Source organism: Trachypithecus francoisi, unplaced genomic scaffold (genome assembly GCF_009764315.1).
Source record: "Trachypithecus francoisi isolate TF-2019V2 unplaced genomic scaffold, Tfra_2.0 Lachesis_group2, whole genome shotgun sequence".
NCBI lineage: Eukaryota > Metazoa > Chordata > Mammalia > Primates > Cercopithecidae > Trachypithecus > Trachypithecus francoisi.
In genome coordinates, this window is record NW_022681465.1 from 6,402,065 (window position 1) to 6,424,099 (window position 22,035).

General features: G+C 44.8%; 1 protein-coding gene across 2 annotated transcripts in view; it reads right to left on the minus strand.

Moving 5' to 3' along the window:
• Positions 1-11,161: 11,161 nt before the first annotated feature.
• The window catches only part of NSUN2 (NOP2/Sun RNA methyltransferase 2), a 34,685-nt gene continuing 23,811 nt past the window's right edge, over positions 11,162-22,035 (minus strand). Inside the window, exons 12-19 of one of the 2 annotated variants that reach the window (XM_033178764.1) lie at positions 21,450-21,546; positions 18,833-19,017; positions 18,453-18,545; positions 17,136-17,271; positions 16,452-16,532; positions 16,009-16,147; positions 14,351-14,390; positions 11,162-12,159 (exon numbers count right to left, since the gene is read on the minus strand). In XM_033178764.1, the coding sequence (XP_033034655.1) occupies positions 11,853-12,159; positions 14,351-14,390; positions 16,009-16,147; positions 16,452-16,532; positions 17,136-17,271; positions 18,453-18,545; positions 18,833-19,017; positions 21,450-21,546 (1,078 nt within the window). In that variant the 3' untranslated portion in view covers positions 11,162-11,852. Of the gene's footprint in view, positions 12,160-14,285; positions 14,391-16,008; positions 16,148-16,451; positions 16,533-17,135; positions 17,272-18,452; positions 18,546-18,832; positions 19,018-21,449; positions 21,547-22,035 lie in introns of both variants that reach the window. The other variant, XR_004429640.1, reaches the window with a different exon arrangement.

Genomic DNA, 22,035 nt, shown 5'->3' on the forward strand with positions numbered 1-22,035 from the left:
TGTCACTACTCCTTAAACTTGTACCACTTTGAAGAGTAAAAATTTAAATTCATTCATATTATCATTTTTTAGTTTTTAGTATAAGTGGAGCTGTTTATTGGCCATTTGTATGTCCTTTTTTTTTTTTTTCGCAAATTACTCCTTTGCCAAATTTTCTCTCAAATGACTCATCTTTTTCTTATTGATTTGCAGAAGCTATTTATATATTATGGATGTGGAGTGTCTAACATACACAGCAAATACTTTCTCCCAGTGTGTCACTTTTTTAAAAAATTCCTTATGATGTCTTTCATCCTTATAAAATTATTAAGCTATTGGGGGCTTTTATGCCTTTTCAGTTTATTTTCTTACATAGATAATTATGTGACGTCAAATAGGGGCAGTGTTAGTCTCATCTTCCCAAGGCTGCACCTCAGACGTGGAATGTTGACAGCAATATCTGTTACCTTGTTCCTGTTAAGATTTTACTGTTAAGGCCAGGCATAGTGGCTCATGCCTTTAATCCCAGCACTTTGGGAGGCCAAAGTGGGTGGATCATTTGAAGCTAGAAGTTCGAGACCAGCCTGGCCAACATGGAGAAACCCTGTCTCTATTTTTAAATACATTTAAAATATTAGCAATTAAAACATTTTACCATTAGTATGATGCTTGATAAAGGATTTCTGGTACGTACTCTTAGATATCAAGTTAAATAGGTTTCCTTTTACTCTTGTTTATTGTTTTGTAATGTTTGTTTTGTTTTTTTGGTTTTTTGAGACAGAGTCTCACTCTGTTGCCCAGACTGGGGTGCAGTGGTGAGATCTCGGCTCACTGCAAGCTCCGCCTCCTGGGTTCATGCCATTCTCCCGCCTCAGCCTCCCAAGTAGCTGGGACTACAGGCGCCCACCACCACATCCAGCTAATTTTTGTATTTTTAGTAGAGATGGGGTTTCACCTCGTTAGCCAGGATGGTCTTGATCTCCTGACCTCGTGATCCTCCCACCTTGGCCTCCCAAAGTGCTGAAATTACAGGCTGTTGTTTGTTATTTTAAAAAATAAGGAATGAATCTTGGATTTTAGTGTATCAATAATTATATTTTAGTTGTTCTTTAACTGCATAATATTCCTTATAATTCCTTATGTCATATTAAAGATGTAAATTCCTATTTATCATACAAATGATTCATAAATGTATAAGCATGTCATCATATGAGAGTATACTTCCTTATGTTTCATGAATGCATCGTCACAGGCTCTTTTTTTTAATCACTGCTCAATTTGTGCCACTGATGTTTTATGAGGCCTGTTTATGCCAGCGATGGTAAGAGTGTTAGCGTTTCCTCTGTGGATACCTTCACCTACCATGAGTCTCCTGGATATGCTAGCATCACAGAATGGCAGGGGGACATTTCCAGCTTTTTCTATAGAATGAGTTTAACATAGAAACTAGATCTTCCTTGAAAATTTGGTAACACTTACCTGGAAACCTCCCTGGCCTAGTGCCTCTTTTCTGGGGTATAAATGGTATGAAAATGGGTAGATCTCCAAATGCTTTTTCCGTTTTTCTATGATTATTATTCCTACTCAGGCTTTTCTCTTCTTGGAACAATGCTGCTAACTTGTGCTTACTTGGATATTTCTACTTCTTGTATGTTTTCAAATCCATTGGTGTGCAAGTGGACTTAGTGTGTTCTTGCAAGTGTAAGAGTCTCTCCATTAGTGTAATGACTTTCTCTCTTTTTGTTTTCCTTGAGCAATTAACAAAGATTTCTCTATTTTATTGGTCTTTTCAAAAGAATAAGCTTCTGAGGTTGATCACCCCTACTGTGTGTTCTATCTCACTATCCTGCGTTTACTCAAGCTTGTTAATTGATACTCAAATCTCTGTATTTTGTCAATTTCTGTTAGATGCTAGTATTAAAATTTCTTTATATAATCACGGATTTGTCTACTTCTTATTTTATAAGTAACAGTTTTTGCTTTTTCCAGTATTTTGTTGTAAGGTGCTTTTTAAAGGTCTTTTTGAATTATTTTGTATTTGTGGTTATTGTTGTAAGGTGCTTTCTTAAGTTCCTTTTGAATTATTTTGTATTTGTGGTGATTGTTGTATGGTGCTTTTTTACGTTCTTTTTGAATTATTTTGTATTTGTGGTGATTTTCGCATGGTGCTTTTTTACGTTCTTTGTGAATTATTTTGTATTTGTGGTGATTGTTGAAAGGTACTTTAAGGTTAAGTACTGTCACGTGTTCTTGACAGGTTATTCCTTTTATAAATATCAAATGTAGAAAGTTTCCTTGTTCCCCCATTTACTGTGCCTTGCAATGAAGTATAGTTTTTTGACATATTGACGTACCTAATACCTATCATAATTTAAAACACACATACTCCTTGACCAATAAATATGACTCCTAGGAATTTATTTGAACGCACACACATGTGCAATATTTGAAATGAAAGATACAACATTATTCATCGCAGGCTTTGCAGGTAATAAAGGATTGGAAGAAATCCATATATGTATTCACAGGGGGGTCTGGATACACAAGGGACCCTCTGCCACTCTGGAAAGAATGAAACTACTTATGTACCAATAGGAAATGATCTGTCAGACCTATGATTAAACAAAAACAAATCCTAGGAACAAAACATTCTGTTCCTAGGATTGAACAGATGTCAATATTTGTTTAACAGAGTTGGGCAAGGTGGCTCATGCCTATAATCCCAGCACTTTGGGAGGCCAATGCAGGCAGATCACTTGAGGTCAGGAGTTTGAGAGCAGACTGGCCAACATGGTGAAACCCCACGTCTATGAAAAATACAAAAATTAGCTGGGTGTGGAGGTGCATGCCTGTAATCCCAGTTACTGGGGAGGCTAGGGCAGGATAATCACTTGAACTTGGGAGGCGGAGGTTGCAGTGAGCCAAGATCATGCCACTGCACTCCAGCCTGGGCGACAGAGTGACAACCTGTCTCAAAAACAAAACAAAAGAAAGTTTTAACAGGGGAAAATCACATCTACCTATCTGAACAGAGTATCTCGAAGGATGGACGGGAAACTGTTACTGCTGGCTGCCCACAGAGGATGCGGCTGGGCAAGGGGGTAGGAGGCAGCATTTCACAGAGCTGAATCTCTCAAATATTGAACTCCATGTTTAACTATTCAAAACATAATTAAAATTAAGTGTCCACACCTGCATCTTGCATTAGCATTTGCCTGTGTATGTCAGTTTCATTTCCATTCTGTGAGCTGTTTTGCATTTTCTGTTTAGTGTGTATTCTCGCTATTTCTAACCTTCTAACCTTTTCTTTTTTTTTTTTTCTTTTTTTTTTAGAAGGAGTCTCGCTCTGTCATCCAGACTGGAGTAGTGCAATGGTTAGATCTCGGCTCACTGCAAGCTCTGCCTCCTGCATTCTTGACATTCTCCTGCTTCAGCCTCCCGAATAGCTGGGACTACAGGGACCACCACCACGCCCGGCTAATTGTTTTTGTATTTTTAGTAGAGATGGGGTTTCACTGCGTTAGCCGGGATGGTATCATCTCGATCTCTTGACCTCATGATCCGCCCGCCTTGGCCTCCCAAAGTGCTGGGATTACAGGCGTGAGCCACCGCCCACCCGCCGCCTTCGATCCTTTTTTCTCCCTTTCTTCTCTTTCCCTAGACTGATGCAATTTTGTGACTTTTCTTTTCTAGTGATTTGGAGGTTATACTTCCTGTTTCTGTCTTTCTCATCATTACTCAACCATGTGAACAGATGTATGGAAGTGGTGCAGCAGATAAGGAGGTGTTCAGGGCTGGAGCTGTCCAGGAGCTGAGACAGTGTCAGCTGGGAGCCGAGACACTCTTAGCGAGTTCCCCCAGCTGAAGAAAGTCTCCCTACCTAAGGTCATGATCTTTCCCAGGGCAGCCCACACCCCACATCTAATGACTGGTTGATATTGGAGGTGCGGTGTCAACTCTCACCCCAACTCTGCCAAGTCATGCAGCTCCAGAGCGCCCCATGGGACCCGCTGAGGCCTGTCATGCCTGCAGCACAGCCCCGTGTCTCCTTGAGCCCCATCCACCCAACCCTGCTTCTTTCACTCGGCTGCAGGGAATGATCCAAACTTCCTGCATGCAAATCTCTAGCAGCGGAGTGTTTCCCAGGGGACCTGGCTTCCAAACAGCGATTTCTCTAACAAGTTCTAACACACACCATCACATACAAATGGGCAGTGCCGCTCGTGAAAGGCGATACGAGGAGGCTTATCTGTATATTGGTTCTGGTAATATCCCATTAGTACATTCTCTGGACCCTTTATATTGTAGTTGTTTAAAATGGGTTGAAATTTTAGAGATCTTGATACTGGAAAATGTCATTTGTTGTAACCAAAATCCACCTGGAAAAGCATACCACAGATATTTCCATTTTAATTGTAAAAAGTGAAGTTGTTCTCTTGATACCAACAATGATCTTATAAATAACCTAATTACCTAATTAGAACACAAATTTGCATCAATTGCCAGGTGCCTGGATACTTGGAGCACAGGGCCAATGTTTTCTAGTTTTTATTAGTTTTTCATAAGGTACTTTAAAATAATCTTTGATGTTGAAGCTTGGCATTGAGGAAGTGAGAGGTAGGCAGTAGAAATTTGTGTTTGACATTAAAAAGCAGTAATGCAATTCTGTGTTTCCTGCTGCAACCAGCTCCAGGGTGCGCTGCCACTAACAGCTCAACAGAAGGGCATTAGGCACCTCTTCCCAGACTGACACAAGGAAATGGAACAAGAATATATGAACTACCTGATGCTCCTTGGTTCTCAGGGCTGTGATTCAATGACTATGTTAGTTTCTGCTAGTACTGAAGATTTTGCAGCAGCCAAATATGTGAGCAAAGATGACACTGAAGTTCTAGATGCTTCACCCACCTCATCTTTGGATCCCCCAATCAAAAAGTTTTATTTGCTAGCAAATAGATAAACAAATGATTATCAGTACATGTGCAGTCTTAGCACCTCGCACCCCAACCAGCCCCCACCTTGAAACACTACCTGTCGGGTGCCGTTCTCAGTGCACTGCACATATGTTGGGGTGATCAGATCCAACACCAGGTTGTGGGGGCGACGAAGTCTGGCAGTCAAAGGATTGAGAAAACGTTTGAGACATAGATTGGGACCGGGGGGGGCATCATGATCGTGCAGGCTGCGAAGGCCCCAAGCTCTGGGAGCCCACGCTTTTTATTGGTAATCCAACAGAGAAACAGGCAGCGAGAATGTGGGGGTCAAAAGGGTGCGTTGCATAAAGCACATGATTTACAGTTGTGGATGGTTTAGCATTTGCTCTGCTACTTGAGATAATGGAGAGCAGGTTCTTTTAACTCAAGATACAATCAATCCTGGGAGAGCAAGGAGCAAGGAGCCAGCAAGTCTAGACACATTCCAGAGCCATGAGCCCTAGATTCCATCCAAGCCACCAGGGATTTTATGCCTTGGGCTTAGATTATGGTTCGTCAGGGTAGCCTTCCACCCTTTAGCATAGAGCTTGGTGTTCCAAAGGCCAAAAAGGGTTTTAGACCCTGGACCCCAGACATGTTCCAAGACTCTTTTACGTTATGTCGGACATGCAAGCCCTGCCTCAGCTTCTTCCAACACTCAGCTTTTTCCCAACACACATATTCACTAACTCAGGCCTCAGCACACCTTTTCGGGTAGGTGCTACCATCTGCCCATTTTATAATGAGGTAATAAAGGCCCAGAGATGTTAAGAAACTTGCCCAGGGCCATATAGTCAAGAAGTAAGGGACTGTATCAGTCATCTATAGCTTTGTAACAAATTACCCCAGGATGTAGTGGCTTGAAACAATATTTAATATCTCACAACTTCTGTAGTCAGGAATGCTGGCAGGGCTTAACTAGGTCTTCTGCTTCAAAGTCTCTGTAAACTAAAATAAACCTCTAAGCCCCTTGCTGACTGAATGGATTCCTTGTGGTCAAGTGTACCCCAGAAAAACCTTAACTCAGCTCCCAGCCATAATGAGATGTGAGGTCAGACACCTCATTCTACCCCTTCCCTTTTGTGGTTTAGACACAACTGACCGACATTAATGTTAAAACAGAGAACATAAAACTGGCAAATGGACTCTGTGGCAGTAAGAGACCAGATTGTAAACAGGACCCAAAGCCATGCTAGGCAAGGGTTAAGTTACACATCCCTACCCGTTCTTCTAACTGCCATGGGTTTTTCTTTTTCTCTAGCAACTAAACAAGCACTGGCCTTGAGATACATTAAACAATTCCAGTTCATCCAGCTCAGAGACATTGACTAACTGACCCCGTTCCACCGGCCATAACTGCAGCTTTGACTTGAACTTACTGAAATCTCTTTGTAGTACTACAAAGAGCCTGTAGTACAAAGAGATTGATTTCAGTAACTTTCTCCTGACCATGAACTGGTCCTGGCTGGCTGCACACTTGGACGCCTTCATGTCCTGAAAAGACCTTTTGACATATAGGGTCTAACTGTAGTACATTTAAATGTTAAGTCTCCATCCCAAAGTGAACATGGGTGGTATGTTACACGAATATTTGTTCCGTACACATGTGCCAGGACCATCACGAATATTCATAGCTCCTCCTGTCACCTGTTCAATATGCATGTTTAGCCTACCAGTTCAACATTAAAGCTCCTGTCCCAGCTTCTCTTCCTCCAAGGTGTTTCTCTCTGGTCTTGGCTGGAGGCTGTGCTTCCCAGGCTGCAGGATGGCCACCTTGCAGGCTGAAACCTTTGCGAGAAACAAAGTCTCCTCTGTTTTCTAAATGTATTAATTGTGGTTGATATGGTTTGGCTGTGTCTCCACCCATATCTGATCTTGAATTGTAGCTCCCATCATTCCCATGTGTTGTGGGCGGGGCTTGGTGGGAGGTAATTGAATCATGAGGGCGGTGATTTCTCACACCGGTCTCATGGTAGTGAATAAGTCTCACAAGGTCTGATGGTTTTATAAATGGGAGTTCCCCTGAACAAGCTCTCTTGCCTGCCACCATGTAAGACGTTATTTTGCTCCTCATTCACCTTCTGCCATGATTGTGAGGCCTCTCCAGTCATGTGGAACCATGGGTCAATTAAACCTCTTTCCTTTATAAATTACCAGTCTCAGGTATGTCTTTATTAGCAGCATGAGAACAGACTAATACAATGGTTTTGTATTTTTAAAGTTAACATCTCTCAAGAAGTGGGTTGACTCAAGCCTCAACTAGGGCAAGATCTGTTTCCAAGCTCATGTAAGGGGTTGTTGACTGGATTAGGGTCCAAGGCAGTTGCTGGACTAAGGGCCCCAGTTCCTTGCTTTTCCAATACCACACCTTACTTCATCACAGTAAGGCAGGTATGAGGACTTTACCCAGCAGGCCCAAGGCCACGCTCCCTAAAAAGGCCTGAATGCAAGACTGGACCTTAGCTGGCCTCTGGGAACTTGGATTTTGGGAGTGTTCCCACCATCCCAACTGATACGTGGTTCACTGTACCTAAACTGTGTATGCAAACAATACGCCGAGTGCCTGCTTTCCCTGCCAGAGTCTGGAATGTTGGAGGTGTGAGACAGAAGGTGCCCACATGACCCCTGTAAGCTCCCTGAGCCCTGAGTCTCTAATGAGCTTCCTTAAAAGACAACACTTTTCATGTGTTATCACAACTCACTGGGGGAATCAAGGGTGTCCTGTTTGATTCCTCTGGGAGAGGACTCTCAGCAGCCTGCACCTGTTTTTTTCTAGATGTTACCCCATGTGCCTTTCCCTTTGCTGCATTCATTCACGAGCCTTTTGTGTAATAAATCATAGCAGAGTAGGACTATGTGCTGAGTTCTGGGAGTCCTCACTAAACCCAGGGGTGGGTCTTGGGGACCCCAACACAGCACAAGAGTATCACCACCAAGACAGAAGTCGCAGCCTTCTATATAATCTCATTGGAAGTGACACCCCATCGTCATTCTATGAATTAGAAGCAAGTCACAAGCTGCAGCCCACACACACAGGAAAATGCACCAGGACATGAACCCCGGAGACGCGGGTCAAAGGGACTGTTGTGGAGGCCCACAGGCCACCGCGGCAGAGCCAGCAGTCAAGCCCCTCACCCTCCACCCCAGGTTGCTCAGCATTAGCCAAAGTGAGCAAGAACAGAGACGTCCCAAACCCACTTCCTGAGAAGTGCTAGGGAATGGAGCGCCATTTGCTAGGGTGAAGCGTGTATATATACAATCCCAGACTTGTGCATGCCCAGTAAGAATTTTGTCCTCTGGGCTCACAGAGACACAGATATCACTTTTGCAGCACTTAATCATTACTCACTTACTAAATGAATAGATCTAAGATTACCACGTTTTAACAGAGAGGGCCCCTGCCTTACAATTCAACTCATGATCTTTTGGCTTTATGGTGGTAGGAAAGCAACACATATTCATGAGAAACTGTACTTTGGATTTTGATCTCTACCTGGGCTATTGATCTGGAGTCGATATCCTTGTGATGCTGGGCAGTGGTCCTGAGTTGCTCCATCAGCCATGTGATCACAAGGGTCAACAACCAACCCTCTGCAGAGGACTGTGTTACCAGATGATTTTCCCAACTGTGGCATGAACTGTTCTGAGCATGCTGAAGGTAGTCTAGGTGTACTTAATGCACTTTGATGTAGGACATTTTCAACTTATGCTGGCCTTATCAAGACATAATCCCATTTTAAGTTGAAGAGCATCTGTATTTAAAATCTTGTCATCGTTGGCCCCAGTCCACATAGATCCCCTCCTCTATGAGGGGCAACCAATACTGTCAATGTCTTCTGTATCCTTCCAGTTATTTTACGCAAATTCAAGAGCACGTCTGTCTCTAAGCCTGCATATTTTCTCCCTTTACACAATGGCATCAGAATGCACATTCTTCTCCACACCTTGCTTTTTTCTCTTCGTGGTCACTGGACTCCAGGACACAGTGAGCTTTTTAGCCCCTTTGCTGGCCACAGTGTCCGTTTGGGGGCTCTGCACCATTTGTATCCCAGTGCCTCCTCGTGCATGCTGAAGGGCTTCTGCTATTATCAACAACATTGCATCCAATGACTCTGCAGATGCATCTGACTCATCTGCGGGCCTGTGAAGCGGACTTGCTGGCTCAAAGTTGTCCTTTTTTATTTTAGGAAATTTACTTTATTCATCTACTCAACAGGTATGTCAAAGTTCAAAGGAAACAGTTTTCCGTAAAAAGTTTTTCTCCCATGTAAGCACCCCCACCAGAAGGCAACTGCTATTCCCAGCCCACGGGGCTGGCTACTTCAGAGAGGCCCTCATCATAGACAAGCCTGCCTGGGCGGAGGCAAAAAATCCTTCTTCAGCCAATGTCTTTTCTTCTGCAGTGCACTCTTTGGGACTCGGAAGACCCTTACCAAATGCTGATTAGAGTTAGAGAAAGAAAACCCTTCATGTTAGGAACAGCCTTCTCTTGAATGTTTCCTCAGGCTTATCCATGCACCGTAACTGTCCACCTTATTTATCGTTTTAAGTTTTCTTCTCCCTGTGTGGTCTGTACTTGCTAGCTGCTGCTCTGTTGTCTTTGACCTCTGTGTCCAATGCTGGAGGCTGCTCTCAGGTGTCTGGTTACCCAGGGTTGTCTACTTTAACAAGGCAAGGTGCTCACGGCCAGTGCAGAGTGCGGAAGTGACTCCTCGCTTTGAGCGTAGCCACAGGGTGGTAAGAGTGGGCCATTTCCCAGGAACCCTAAGGCCACTATCTTACGGCTTTTCTGGAGCTGGACAGTTTCCCCAGAGAAGTATCTTCCAACAATCTCCTTCTATAGACCAAGATCTCATTCCCCTAAACGTTCTGGGGGCTGAGGGAGGACAAGGATGCCGAGAGCACTAACCGCATCCCCACACACCTGTGTGGCCCCCAGGTCCCCACCGTGCCCGGTGTCCCCAGTCCAGGGCCTGGACCAGCAAGTATCCTTTATCGATAATGGGGCAGGTACAAAGACACTGAAACTGACTGGAAACACTTCCCACTGGCCAATTCCCAGACAACCTGAGAACCAAAATAAATGACAGTAAAAATAAACAAATGATGGAATAAAATAGAATCCTTGAATCCATACTGATAGAAATGAATAAAGAAGTAAAGGAGAGAGGAGTGCTTATTCTATGTAGAATGAAAACTAATGATGTAGAAGGGATGAAAAACAGGGAAAAGTCATTTGTTGGCTATCGCAGTAAAAACTAGCTAAGGCAAATTATCAAGAAACACTAAAGCTGGCAGCTAAACATTTGATGAGAGAGAGGAATCTAGTCTTGAAATGTCTCCTTGCAAAATACTTACAAATTTTTCAGTGGAGAAACTCAGCAGGCAGACACCATATTAATAAAACAAAAAACAACAAAAAAACTTCACCACCACTGTAAAGAGAAAAACCATCATCAGTCTCCTGACACGATGCAGCGAAAAGAACACAGCACCACCACTGTGGTATTCCTGTCAAAAATGCACAAATCACAGGGCACATTAGACCAAACCAAAAGGAAGCACATTCAGACTACCTGACCGCTATCCTGCAAAACTGTCTCAGTCATAAAAGACAGAGTGGGAACTGTTTCAGACTGCAGTGAACTTGAGACAAGACAGCCAAAGGCAACAGGTGTCACCCCAGACAAAAATTGGACATTGTGACTGCAAAAGACATTACCGGGCCGCTGGAGCGAGCTTGCTGGTTGACCTGCATCTGCATTTCTGACACCTATGCTGCGAGCTGTAAAGAGGGCCTCTGTTTCCAGGAAATACCATAGGAACAAAGGGGGAACGGAACACGTCTGCAACTTACTGTCAAAGGGTTCAAAAAAAAAATGAGTGACATGCAAACACACCAGAAGATGCAAATGCAAATGCAGAGAAATGTTCGGTGGAGAATTTGGGCAAAAAAGAAACAGGAGCTCTTCACGACACAGAGCTTCCAAGTATTTCAGAGTGGAGACTCCAGAGACAAATCCAGCAAAGGCAGTGTGTGGTCGGTGTTTGTACAGACCAACACACAAAATGAGGTAGACAGAGAGACAGCAGCCTTCACAGTAAAACTGCTTTCACTGGAGAAAAGACGGATGTATTCTAACACTGCCATTTAGCAGAAAGTCTGTTCTTTCTGCTTCCTAAGAGCGAAAACAAGAATCACACATGTATATATTTTATCATTCATGACTTTATTTAAATATTTCAAGGATCCCAACCCCATTTAAAAATAAAAATTGTAAAGCACTCTATTCAATAAAAGCACGTAAGTCCCCCTCAACAATAAGTATGACAATTCACGATACGGCTCTTACTCTGGGAGTTTATTTTACCCTTTATTCCGAAAGGCACAGTCATCTGAGGCCTCAGATACTAACCCCACTGTATGTTTATGTCACACCACTAATGTGCAACTCAATGGAATTATTAAAGCTTTTAACACACTTCCCCAACAATTTATAGAGTCTTTCTATAAGCAATAATTAAAAAAATACTGGACCTTAAGACCAATACAGGCTTAACAAGAGACCTGAAATTTCCGCAAGGGGAGTTTTGTTTCTTGATAGAAGTATGACTTCTGAAAGTCTATTCCCAGCAACAGAAACACTAGACCCAGCTTGGCCAAAGAAACAAAGTAAAACGAGTGATTTCTAACACGCTAAAAGAATACGTTTTCATCCGCTCCACAAGAAAGCAGTCCTGGTCATTCAGAAGGCTCCTGTCATCCCACCCGTCTGCAGTCATTAGAAATATATGCTTCACAGGCCACAGGCTTGTCCTGGACTCGGTTTCAGACACCAGTGACACGAAGAGGCCAGTTTCGCGTGTGAGGGATGTGGGCCCCCACTGCCTTGGGCCTGCTCACCGGGATGGGTGGACCCCCGCAGGGTCACAGCCTGCTGTCACGTCTGGACTGCTGGCCTCTTCTGCATCCGGGCTGTTGGGCTCTCCTGCTCTCTGTCCCTCAGGCACCTCATTCTCTGGCTGTCCGGTGCTGGCTGCACTCTCATTGGTGAGGATAACCCCTTCCTTCTTCTTTTCTCCCAACACCTCCAGCCCCATCATCCTGAGATAATGAAGCCGCTCATTCTTGGGCACAAAAGTTCGAATAGAGGCCTTTCCCCGCCATCCACATAAGACGATGGGGCACTGCAGAGCGTCTGGATTCCTGCAAGCGAAAGTGGCTTCATGCAGAACATTAAACATTCCCGTAACTAAATCGAACGAGATATAACATGCAACTGCTTAACAAAGAAGACCACAGAAAACCCGTACCCACAAAACTCCCCAAAACTACTGGGAGGACATTTTCATCTGTGATCCAATGGGCAGGTTTTCTCAAAGGGAGATTAGCTTCCTTCTTTGTGTCCTGAATAAGATTCTCACCCTCACTTTCCCCTTGCCTCTTTAAGTTCACAATGGAGTAGGCCCCAAGTCTACAGATTTCACACACACTTTCAGTGCTGGAATTTCTACATACATCCTGCTCAAACTTAACTTACTGTCCCCCCACCCTGTGCCACCTCACCCCACTAAATGAGAAGCGTTTCTCGACAGGCTCCTTGCAGCTCACCTCTAAGTTTCCTAAGTGAACTGAGGCTCCTGAGAGGCTGGGAGACTCAGCCCCTAGCAGGGCTGCCAGAGCAGGACCCAGGACCACCCATCCTTTTGATTCTCAGCGTTTTGCATGATTTGTTCTGTAGGGACCCCACATGGCAATCTGAGCCCTGCTGGGCACACAGTGCTCATTTCCGTTCCCAGCATACAGTGTTACCCACAGTCAAAAACATCCCCGCCTCTCTGAACCTGCTCCGACCCCCCCTACCTTCCAGGCTCCACCTGTCCAGCCAGCTGGCACCAATGCCCCAACAGAGATGGAAGCCACTATTTCCAACCTCTCTCATGTTACCTAATTTCTTTCATACGGGACTCTGAGCTAGATTTTAGGTTCCTAATGGCCATGTTTAATCACCTTTCCATTTTTCCTAATGTAAAGCAGGGGCACTACGTTGGTTTTAAGAAGTGAGAGGAAAATATAAGAAATTCCCAACTCCCATCTTCTTTAAAAAAAAAAAAAAAAAAAATTATTCCTGAAGTTGACTTTTCACCTGTGTATTTCACCAAGTAGAAAAGTTTAAATATGGAAAAGTGAATCCACACCTTAAAATATCCCAATGTTTTATACGTGGGCCACATGGGACTGTTATTTTAAAAACCATTTCTGTGTCTTTACTCAAACTCTTGTAAAAACACCCAGAAGCCATCAATCACTAGATGCTCCTGCCCCTTCACCATCCAGACACCATCCGCCTCCAGCAGGTCCCCAGGGTGCCCATGCGCATGGCCTCACTGACTCCACAGCCCATCCATCTGTTGTACCTTCACCAAGTGCCTGCCCCTCCCACCTCAGCCCCTACCTGTCCTCTCTCCACATGGCAGCCTGACAGCCTGAACTCTGAGGACATGCGGCCCCTCGGCCTCCCTGCCAACCTCTTACCTGTCCCTCCTCTTTCCCTCCTTGGCTGGGCCTGCCCCGACCCCCAGCTTGCTCCTACTCAGGATCTGCACTGTGGTGGTTCCTTCAAGCTAGCACTGGATCCCCAGTCTAACACTAACTTTCCAAAGAAATCTGTACAATGGTTCTACCTATTCACTCCCCCAAATCCCAGTCAGCCCTGGACCCCATTTTATTGCCTCCTCTCAGAAATGGTGTTTCATGTCACCAAGAGGGAGCTGTTGCAGGTGAGATCCTAATTCTGCCATTCATGAGCTGAGGAGCTCTGAGCAGGCCACCTAACTTTCTGTCCCGGCTTCCTCCTCTGGCAAGTGCTGCCAAAACCAGCACCTGCTCCCCCAAGGTCCCCCATGAGGATGCAGGGTGAATACATGCAAGCAGCATGGAGCAGTGGTCCCGTGGGGACCGTGAGCATGAGCGTGAGCAAATCCCATGCTCCAGCCCTAGCACTCCTGATGCAATAACATGTCAGCAATACACACGGCTGAACCAGCCATGAGGATGAAAGAACGGAACCTCACTCAACCGTCCAATCTTTACACTTACTCTGTACAAGACAGAAATTTTCACTGGTTTCTAATGCTTAAAAAATAAGTACTATGCATTTTATTCTCTATAAGTAAAACTTCATTTAGCCTGAGCTGAGTGTTCTATGAAACAGTATCTTCATGATGACCTATAGGAATATTTTGGTTCTGAAGTTTTCACAAGGTTACTTCTGAGGAACAATCATAAAAGGCGTGAAGAAGGTCCCCACCTTCCCAAGTCACTTTCCTCACCAATGAGAACACTGTAGCTAATGACAAGGCGTGTGCATCTAAGGACAGGGTTTGTACTGACTTACGCAGAATCTGGTTCATACTTCAGCACGATGCTTCCCTTGGCTGGAAGAGAAACAGACACACATTTGCCAAGTTTTCCAGGTAGTGGCTGTGCGCTGAGCACGCTTCTGCACCTAGTGATGTGTTCGGGATTCGGAAGGAAGAGAACAATAAATAATCTACATTCTTGGCCTCAAGGATCTAGATGGTGAAAAGAGGCCGTCTGGACACATGAACCAAGTCCAAATGGCGCAGTAGGGACGATCCGGACGAGGACCGAGGCAAAAGCCATTCAGGGACTTCAAGGGATGTCACCTGACAAGCCACTCTGAGAAGCAAGGAGGCCGATTAACTGCTGGTTCATTCTTCAAAATTCAAGATTAAACAAATGTAACAGCAACTCCCAGAACGGCATGAAATACACACAAACTGTCTAAAACAATACTCCAATCATCTAAGTGCAGGATTAAAAGAAAACCAGTATAAACAGTTCCCTTATCCTTTACAAGAATCTCTACTTTAAATTGTGGTTCTTGCCTGGAGACGGCAGCAGGAGACAGACTCCACAGAGCAAGTTTTATATCCTGAAGGAACGCCAAGTTTTAAACACAAATAAGAGACATAACAGCAAGAAGTGATTCATGTACTTTTGATCAAATGGAGCCAAAAACATTAAACAGCAAGTTATTTAAAAAAATAAACAAGAATGAAGACAACAGAAAAAATTAGAAGAGCTTGGAGAAATGATTTTTATGCGTAGGGGAAAAGGTCACTGGAGTGATGTGAAGCGGAAGTTGATGAAATATAAAAGCAGCAATATGACCAATAATCTACTCTGGCTGGCTAGCAGAAAAGTCAGAACCGCTGGCAAGACTCTGACTTTGCTCTAACACAGGAGATTAAAATCCGCATGTTAGCGAGTCTTGTGAGGCTGTGTACGTTAAAAAAACGAATTTACCGGCCGCGGGCGGTGGCTCACGCCTGTCATCCCAGCACTTTGGGAGGTCGAGGCGGGCGATCACGAGGTCAGGAGATCAAGACCATCCTGGCCAACACGGGGAAATCCCTTCTCTACTAAAAATACAAAAAATAAGCTGGGAGTGGTGGCGGGCGCCTGTAGTCCCAGCTACTCGGGAGGGCTGAGGCAGGAGAATGGCTGAACCCGGGAGGCGGAGCTTGCAGTGAGCCGAGATCGCACCACCGCACTCCAGCCTGGGCGACAGAGTGAGACTGGGGCGCGGGGGGGAACAAAAACAAAAACAAATTTACCCACGCACAGAGACCTACTTCCACCCACCCCCGACCTGCTGACAGGCAAGTGGGTCAAGAGCTCTGGCTGCCGGCCTTGCTAGGGCTGCTCACAGGCCGACCCCTCCTCTCCCTGGCCCAGCAAGGTGAGCGAAGGCCAGCCCCGCACGCCACACAGACACACCACAGGCTGCTGCGCAGCAGCGGGGTGCCACCAGGGCCTGGGGAAGTACAGCAACCCCAAGATAGCTTTGACCCTTAGCATTCTGAATTATCAATCAGGGATCTACAGAGCCCTCTGGAAATTGATGTAACCATAAATAAAATGAAAAAATATGACTGATAAATATGCCCCAGAGTACACCACATGTATTTCTGCCATCCTTTTAAAAGGGAATACAAGCTACGTGTCTATGCATTTCAAACTACTCACCCAGGTCCTTCGCTTGACTGTACGTCTCACTGCTGAGTTTTCTAAAAAAGGGATTTTCCTGGGTCAATAGTATCTTAACATCTTCCATTGATACAGTAATAATTCTTGAATTAATAAATGGATACAATGTATATATTCCCTGTGTGAATAAAGAGAAGGGATGCCATGATGTCAATCACCAGCAGCAGCAGCCTGCTCTCCGGCCGTGGTGACGTGTCGGGCCCTCACTGTGGCCCCTCCTCTTGGACACGTGTGGAACCTGCCCCCTACGAGGGGAAACCAGCACCCTGGGTGAGCTCAATAACCTCTGAGGGTCAAGTGGCTGGTACGTGCCAGCCAAGCCCTGAGCCACTCAGACCATCTGGCTGGCCAGAAAGCCCATCTACTCCCAACTGCTTCAGTCATCTGTGGCCACTGCTGTTTAAATCCACTTCCAAAATTACCTCCTGTGCCAGCCGGAAAGCACAGTCAAACTCTTCACCACTGTTATTTCGACACCAGACTTTTATCCCTGTGTTAATAACCTTTAAGTAAAAAAAAGATGAGTAAGTAAATATAAGATGAAACACACAGAGATGAACACAGGACCACCTCCTGCAAGGACGCTGGGCCACATGGAGCAGCTGTCATGAAATGGGAAAGGAGAGGAGAAGCAGAAACCCACTGAGAAACCGCGGTAAGAACCAATTGATATTCGCAACTTGTGTTGACGTAGTTTAGAGGACAGTAAAACAAATGAAAGAAGGGTCCCCAAATGGCCAAATTCTCAGGGAAGTGTCTCAGTGGACAAATCCCAAGGGTCGAGGCAGCAGGACTCGCAGCCTCTAGGCCCTCGGTACCTTCTCTGCCCAGGAGGGCGGGCTGTGAGAACTACACCAAGGCTCACCCGGCTGTGGGAACGGGGCACAGAAAAGACACAGGCCACCAGATTCGGGACTCTGGTAGGAACCACTCAGCCCTGTGCCAGTCAACAGCTCTGAAATCACAGGGCAGGCTCAGGGACCCACAGCCGTCGCTACAGGTGGGGAGGGCAAATGCCAGGGTCTGCTCCCAAGGAAACCTAAGCGGCTGTGAAAAGCCACACGCATCCTGAATCACACAGCACTCGGTGTCTGTGTGGCGGGCACCTTCATCTTCTCGCTGTTGTTCAGCAGCACGTTCCGCAGCTCCTTAGAAACCATGTAGAGCTGCCTTTTCTTCCCTTCTGTAGTCCGAGTCAGTAAATTCATCCTCGGGAATGAAGGGGACAAAGCATAAAATTTCCTGCACACAGAAACAGTGTTGTTTACACACAAGGAGTTCAACATCTGGTAGACTGTTTCTAAACACCTTATTCTCCTCCTCTAGAATTCACTCCCTAAAACTGCAGTGCGGTTCAAGGGCACTGGGCTCTGTTCTGGACTCCAGCTTCTAAGCGTCATCCACTTCCACCTTCTAAACGTCACCCACTTCCACCTTCCAAACGTCATCCACTTCCACCTTCCAAACATCATCCACTTCCACCTGACACCCCCACGCGACATTTATTTGGGGCACGACGTGATCAGAAACCTAAATTAACAAGTGCAGCTTCTCTCCCTTGGCCGCTACTCCAATGACAACGACCTGGTAACACTACTTCCGAGACTTTTTTTTTTGAGACGGAGTCTTGCTGTCGCCCAAACTGGAGTGCAGTGGCGTGTTCTCGGCTCACTGCAACCTCTGCCTCCCGGGTTGAAGCGGTTCTCTTGCCTCGGCCTCCTGAGTAGCTGTGATTACAGGCACACACCACCCGACTCATTTTTTTTTTTGTATTTTTAGTAGAGACGGGTTTCACCAGGTTGGTCAGGGTGGTCTCAAACTCCTGACCTCGTGATCTGCCCGCCTCGGCCTCCCAAAGTGCTGGGATTATAGGCGTGAGCCACCACGCCTGGCCGAGACTTACTTTTTAATAGACTTTTACAAATGGATGCAAAGGACCAGTTATGCAAAAGACGGTAAGTGACCGCCCTGGTAAATAGATTCTAAAATGCAATGAATAAGAAAGAAATGAATGTCAGACTTATCCTAAACCCTTTTCCTCTATGTTCTGTCTATGTTGTCCCTAATTAGCCCCCACATGCGCGGCTCTTCATTTTTCTACAGAAACTGAACTAGACAGCCTTGGCCACTGGTCTATATAGTCAACTCAGCAATTTAGGTTCAGGATCACAACTAATTTAGATTCATAATCTAAATAATCAGTTTTTTTAATCTATCATGTTTACAACGTTTACTTTCTCCTAAAATTGAAAGGTTGAGTAAATAACCTCTAAAGTTTCATCCTACTCTAATATGCAGTTAAAAAGGTTAAAAAAAAAGCTAGAGAGCTACATATAAAACAATGGTTACATGTGATCAGTTGTGCATTTGATACTCTATAGTCAATTTCTTTAAATGAATAATTAAAAAGGCTGAATCCTTACTCAATAGGTGGAAATAATGGGTCATCTTCAGGAATAAATACAAATGGGTCTTCTTTAAATCCAAATAACTTCATTTTCTTTGATGGAGGAGGACTAAAAAGGGAATCAGGATGAGACAAATCAATCTGTAATGGGTGGTAACCTTCAATACCAAAAGCACATTCTTCCGTTCCGTCAGTTCTGTGCAACATGGGGTTTGCAGCAGCAGGTGCTGACACCTCGCAGCTTCCGCAGGGTCCATCCCTCACACTGCATGTACCCAACACCACACATGCACTGGCCCCTCAAACCCACCAAGAAGTGGCTCTGGGATCCCATTTAATCCAAAAGGACTGTGAAGACACCAGAGTGTTAGATCAAGACATAACCCCCTTTCTTACCCACACACGCCATCTTTCTTATTGCCATTATTCTCTAAATCCTCAGCTGCATGAGATAGTTCTGTGTCACCAGTTCCTGTGAATGACGGACTTTCCAGCTTAGAGGGATCTGCGGGTTTCCCTTCTGCGGGACCTGCAGGGCTCAGCTGTGTGCTTTCTCTGGTCTCTGCAGATCTGCCCTGCAGCTGTCATAGAGAACAATTTCACTGACACACAAAGAGCAGCATTCTTTGTGCTGCTACGAAAAGTTAAAAATAACAAGCTCACAAAATCCATCAGTTCTATTTTTCCTACAGCATTGTATGCAGAGAAAGACAACAGAATTTTTTTAATGTGTCATGTTAAATCTATTTGCTATTATAAACAAAATTCATGGACAGTTTCTTTGGAGTTAAAGCTGATTCTACCTTAATCCCACAAAGAGCATATATAGCCTGTTCCTTAGCAGGGGCTCACACCACCAGCTTGTTCTCATGTAAAAATGCTTATCATGCATTCTGCTCTGGGTAAGGCACACTGAAGGACACACAGTGCGCCAAGCACGATTTCTAAAATACCCGGCGAGGCAAAAAGACAAGTATATATGTAACGGGAAAGGAGGGTAGGAACTGTTCCTGGGCACCTGGACAAACGGCCACAGGAACTAGAAGACAGAGTGCCCCAGGCACCACGGAAACACCTGCCAAAGAATGAACTTCTGAATTAGGGCCATGGTATAATTTAAATTTGGCTTTGGGAATGAGCAAAATGTTTTACTTTTATTAAAGATCTTGAAAAAATACGTGTCCTTTTTACCAAGTCACAAAATTGATAAAAGTCGTAATTTCTCAGTCCCTATGAAGTAAGTTTAAAAAATAGGATTATTTCAGCACAGGCAAGTTCATTTTATTCAGAGCCACAAAGCTACTAAGCAGAGAAGCTGGGAGCATCCCAGGAAACACATTTTATTTCCATGTTAATATAATGTAAAAAAGCAAAAAACAAAACAGATGAACCCCAAGCCTGTGAACAGGTCAGTGAGGGCACACACCCCTCCCGTCCAACCTTAGCTTCTCCCAAAGGGGCGTTCTTGTCGAGTCCAAGGGCACGTTCTCCCATCTCTGTTCTACCTCAACCACCTCATTCTAGACCTTCAAATACCAAGGTCAGTGTCAGCTTCTCTGGCCTGACTTCTAGCCAAGTGCTTACAGGTCTCAGCACCGCAAAAGATCACGGCATCCTGACCACGGGGACTCTACCTGCGTTCCCAGTAGGACCAACAACAGCACAGGCCATGCCAGCACTAGATCTATTGAACTAAATGAATAAGAAACTGACATAGTAACAGAAACAGAGAAGTATTCATATTACTTAAATGAGAAAATGACAATAAGTTGTTCTAAAAAGTAAGATTATACATAAGGGACGAACTGAAAAAAATGTCAAAAACCTTTCTACAGAAGTATTAACACGTCAGAAACGTCAATGTAATCCCCAATGCAGGCCAACCTAAAGCATGCGTCTCTAGGACAGGCTCCTCTGTGACTACACTGTGCTGTGCAGCTGGGCAATCACCAGCCTGTGGGCACTGACCACTTAAAATATGACAAGTGCAAAGTCTAAAAAAACACAAGCTACTGAAACCTAGTACGAGTGAATGCAAAGTATCTAATACTTGACAATATAATTTCTTACACTGATTCCATGAAAATAACATTCCATCAGAGTTAAGATACCTTGTGAGACTTTTAGCCTCAAAGTGAAACACTGTCTAACCGGACAGAAAAACCCTGGTGACGGCAGAAGTGCAGTCGCCCTCTGCCAGTCTGAGGCTGTACGTTCCAACGTCAATCTGCACAAACTGTGCCCCAGAAAAAGGCTGGAGCTCTTTGCGGAACTGCTTCCTTTTTGTTCCTCCACAGGCTGAACTTTTCTGTCCTAATTTTCAAGCATGGATCTTAAAGAAATAGAGACTTCCAGACTTTGATTCCAGGCCAGGTTCTATCGTCGGGGAAGGCAGATTTATGAATAAATAATGCTGGCGTGATACAGGTGAGACAGCATGCTTTACAAAGGACTGTGTGTCAGGATGAAGGCAACACTCTTTCTGCACCACTCTGCTTCCTGGCCCGCCTCGGAAAGCAACCAGCAGGCAGTTTAGATCCATCGCAAACAGGCCGGGCTGCATCTTTCCAGCCAGGTCTGGACGAGGCTGTCACCATTCCTCGCAGCCAAGGTGAACCCGGGCTGGCCTGGGGTCAGCAGACCTCTGCTATCTGTCCTCGGTGAAATAAGCCACTCACAAGGACTGGAGCACAGATACCTGGAGCTTCCGATTCAGAGCTACCGAGCAATTTTTCGTGTCTTTTCAACTTGTATGAAATAACTGGATTTACAGTGTGGCAGGAATACATTCCCCCAAACACTGACTTCTCCACGTAACTATCACCTGTGAGAAATTTCTGCTTTTTGGAAAACTTGATATTTAAATGAATGTCCCCCTCATTCAGGCTCAGCTCTCCTGCTGCCCACAGGAAGTAGCTCTTCTTTCCTCTGCACTTCTACGACACTCCGGCTAGTTCTTGTCTTAAATGTACAAGATCAAATGTTATGTCATTTTGGAAAAAGAAAAACTCACCTTTGGCTGACGTTTATTCCACGGCACTGAAGATTTTTTCACCAATACTGCCACAAAAAACCCTCCAGTATTCTGATGATGGGGTAATATCCTAAGGCTAAATATATATATATATGTATATATAAAATTCACACTTCTGAACTAATCAAATATGCATTCTTTTACTATTAAGACAAATACTGCAAAGATGATGCAAGAGAAAAACCATGTCTTCAACCGTCACTCATAGAATGGCCAATATATAAACTTAATTTTTTTTTTTTTTTTTTGAGACAAGGTCTGGCTCTGTTGCCTAGGTGGGAGTGCAGTGGCATGATCTCGGCTCACTGTAGCCTCCACCTCCCGAGCTCAGGCAATCCTCCTGCCTCAGCCTCCCAAGGAGCTGGGACTACATACAGACATGCAACACTCCGCCTGGTTTTTTTTTTTTTTTTTTTTTTCCTGTAGAGATGGGGTCTTGCCACATCGCCCAGGCTGGTGTCAAACTTTTGAGCTCAAGTGATCCACCAGCCTTGGCCTCCCAAAGTGTTGGGGATTACAATCATGGGCCACTACACCTGGCCCACTTTGTAATCTTTAAAAAGTT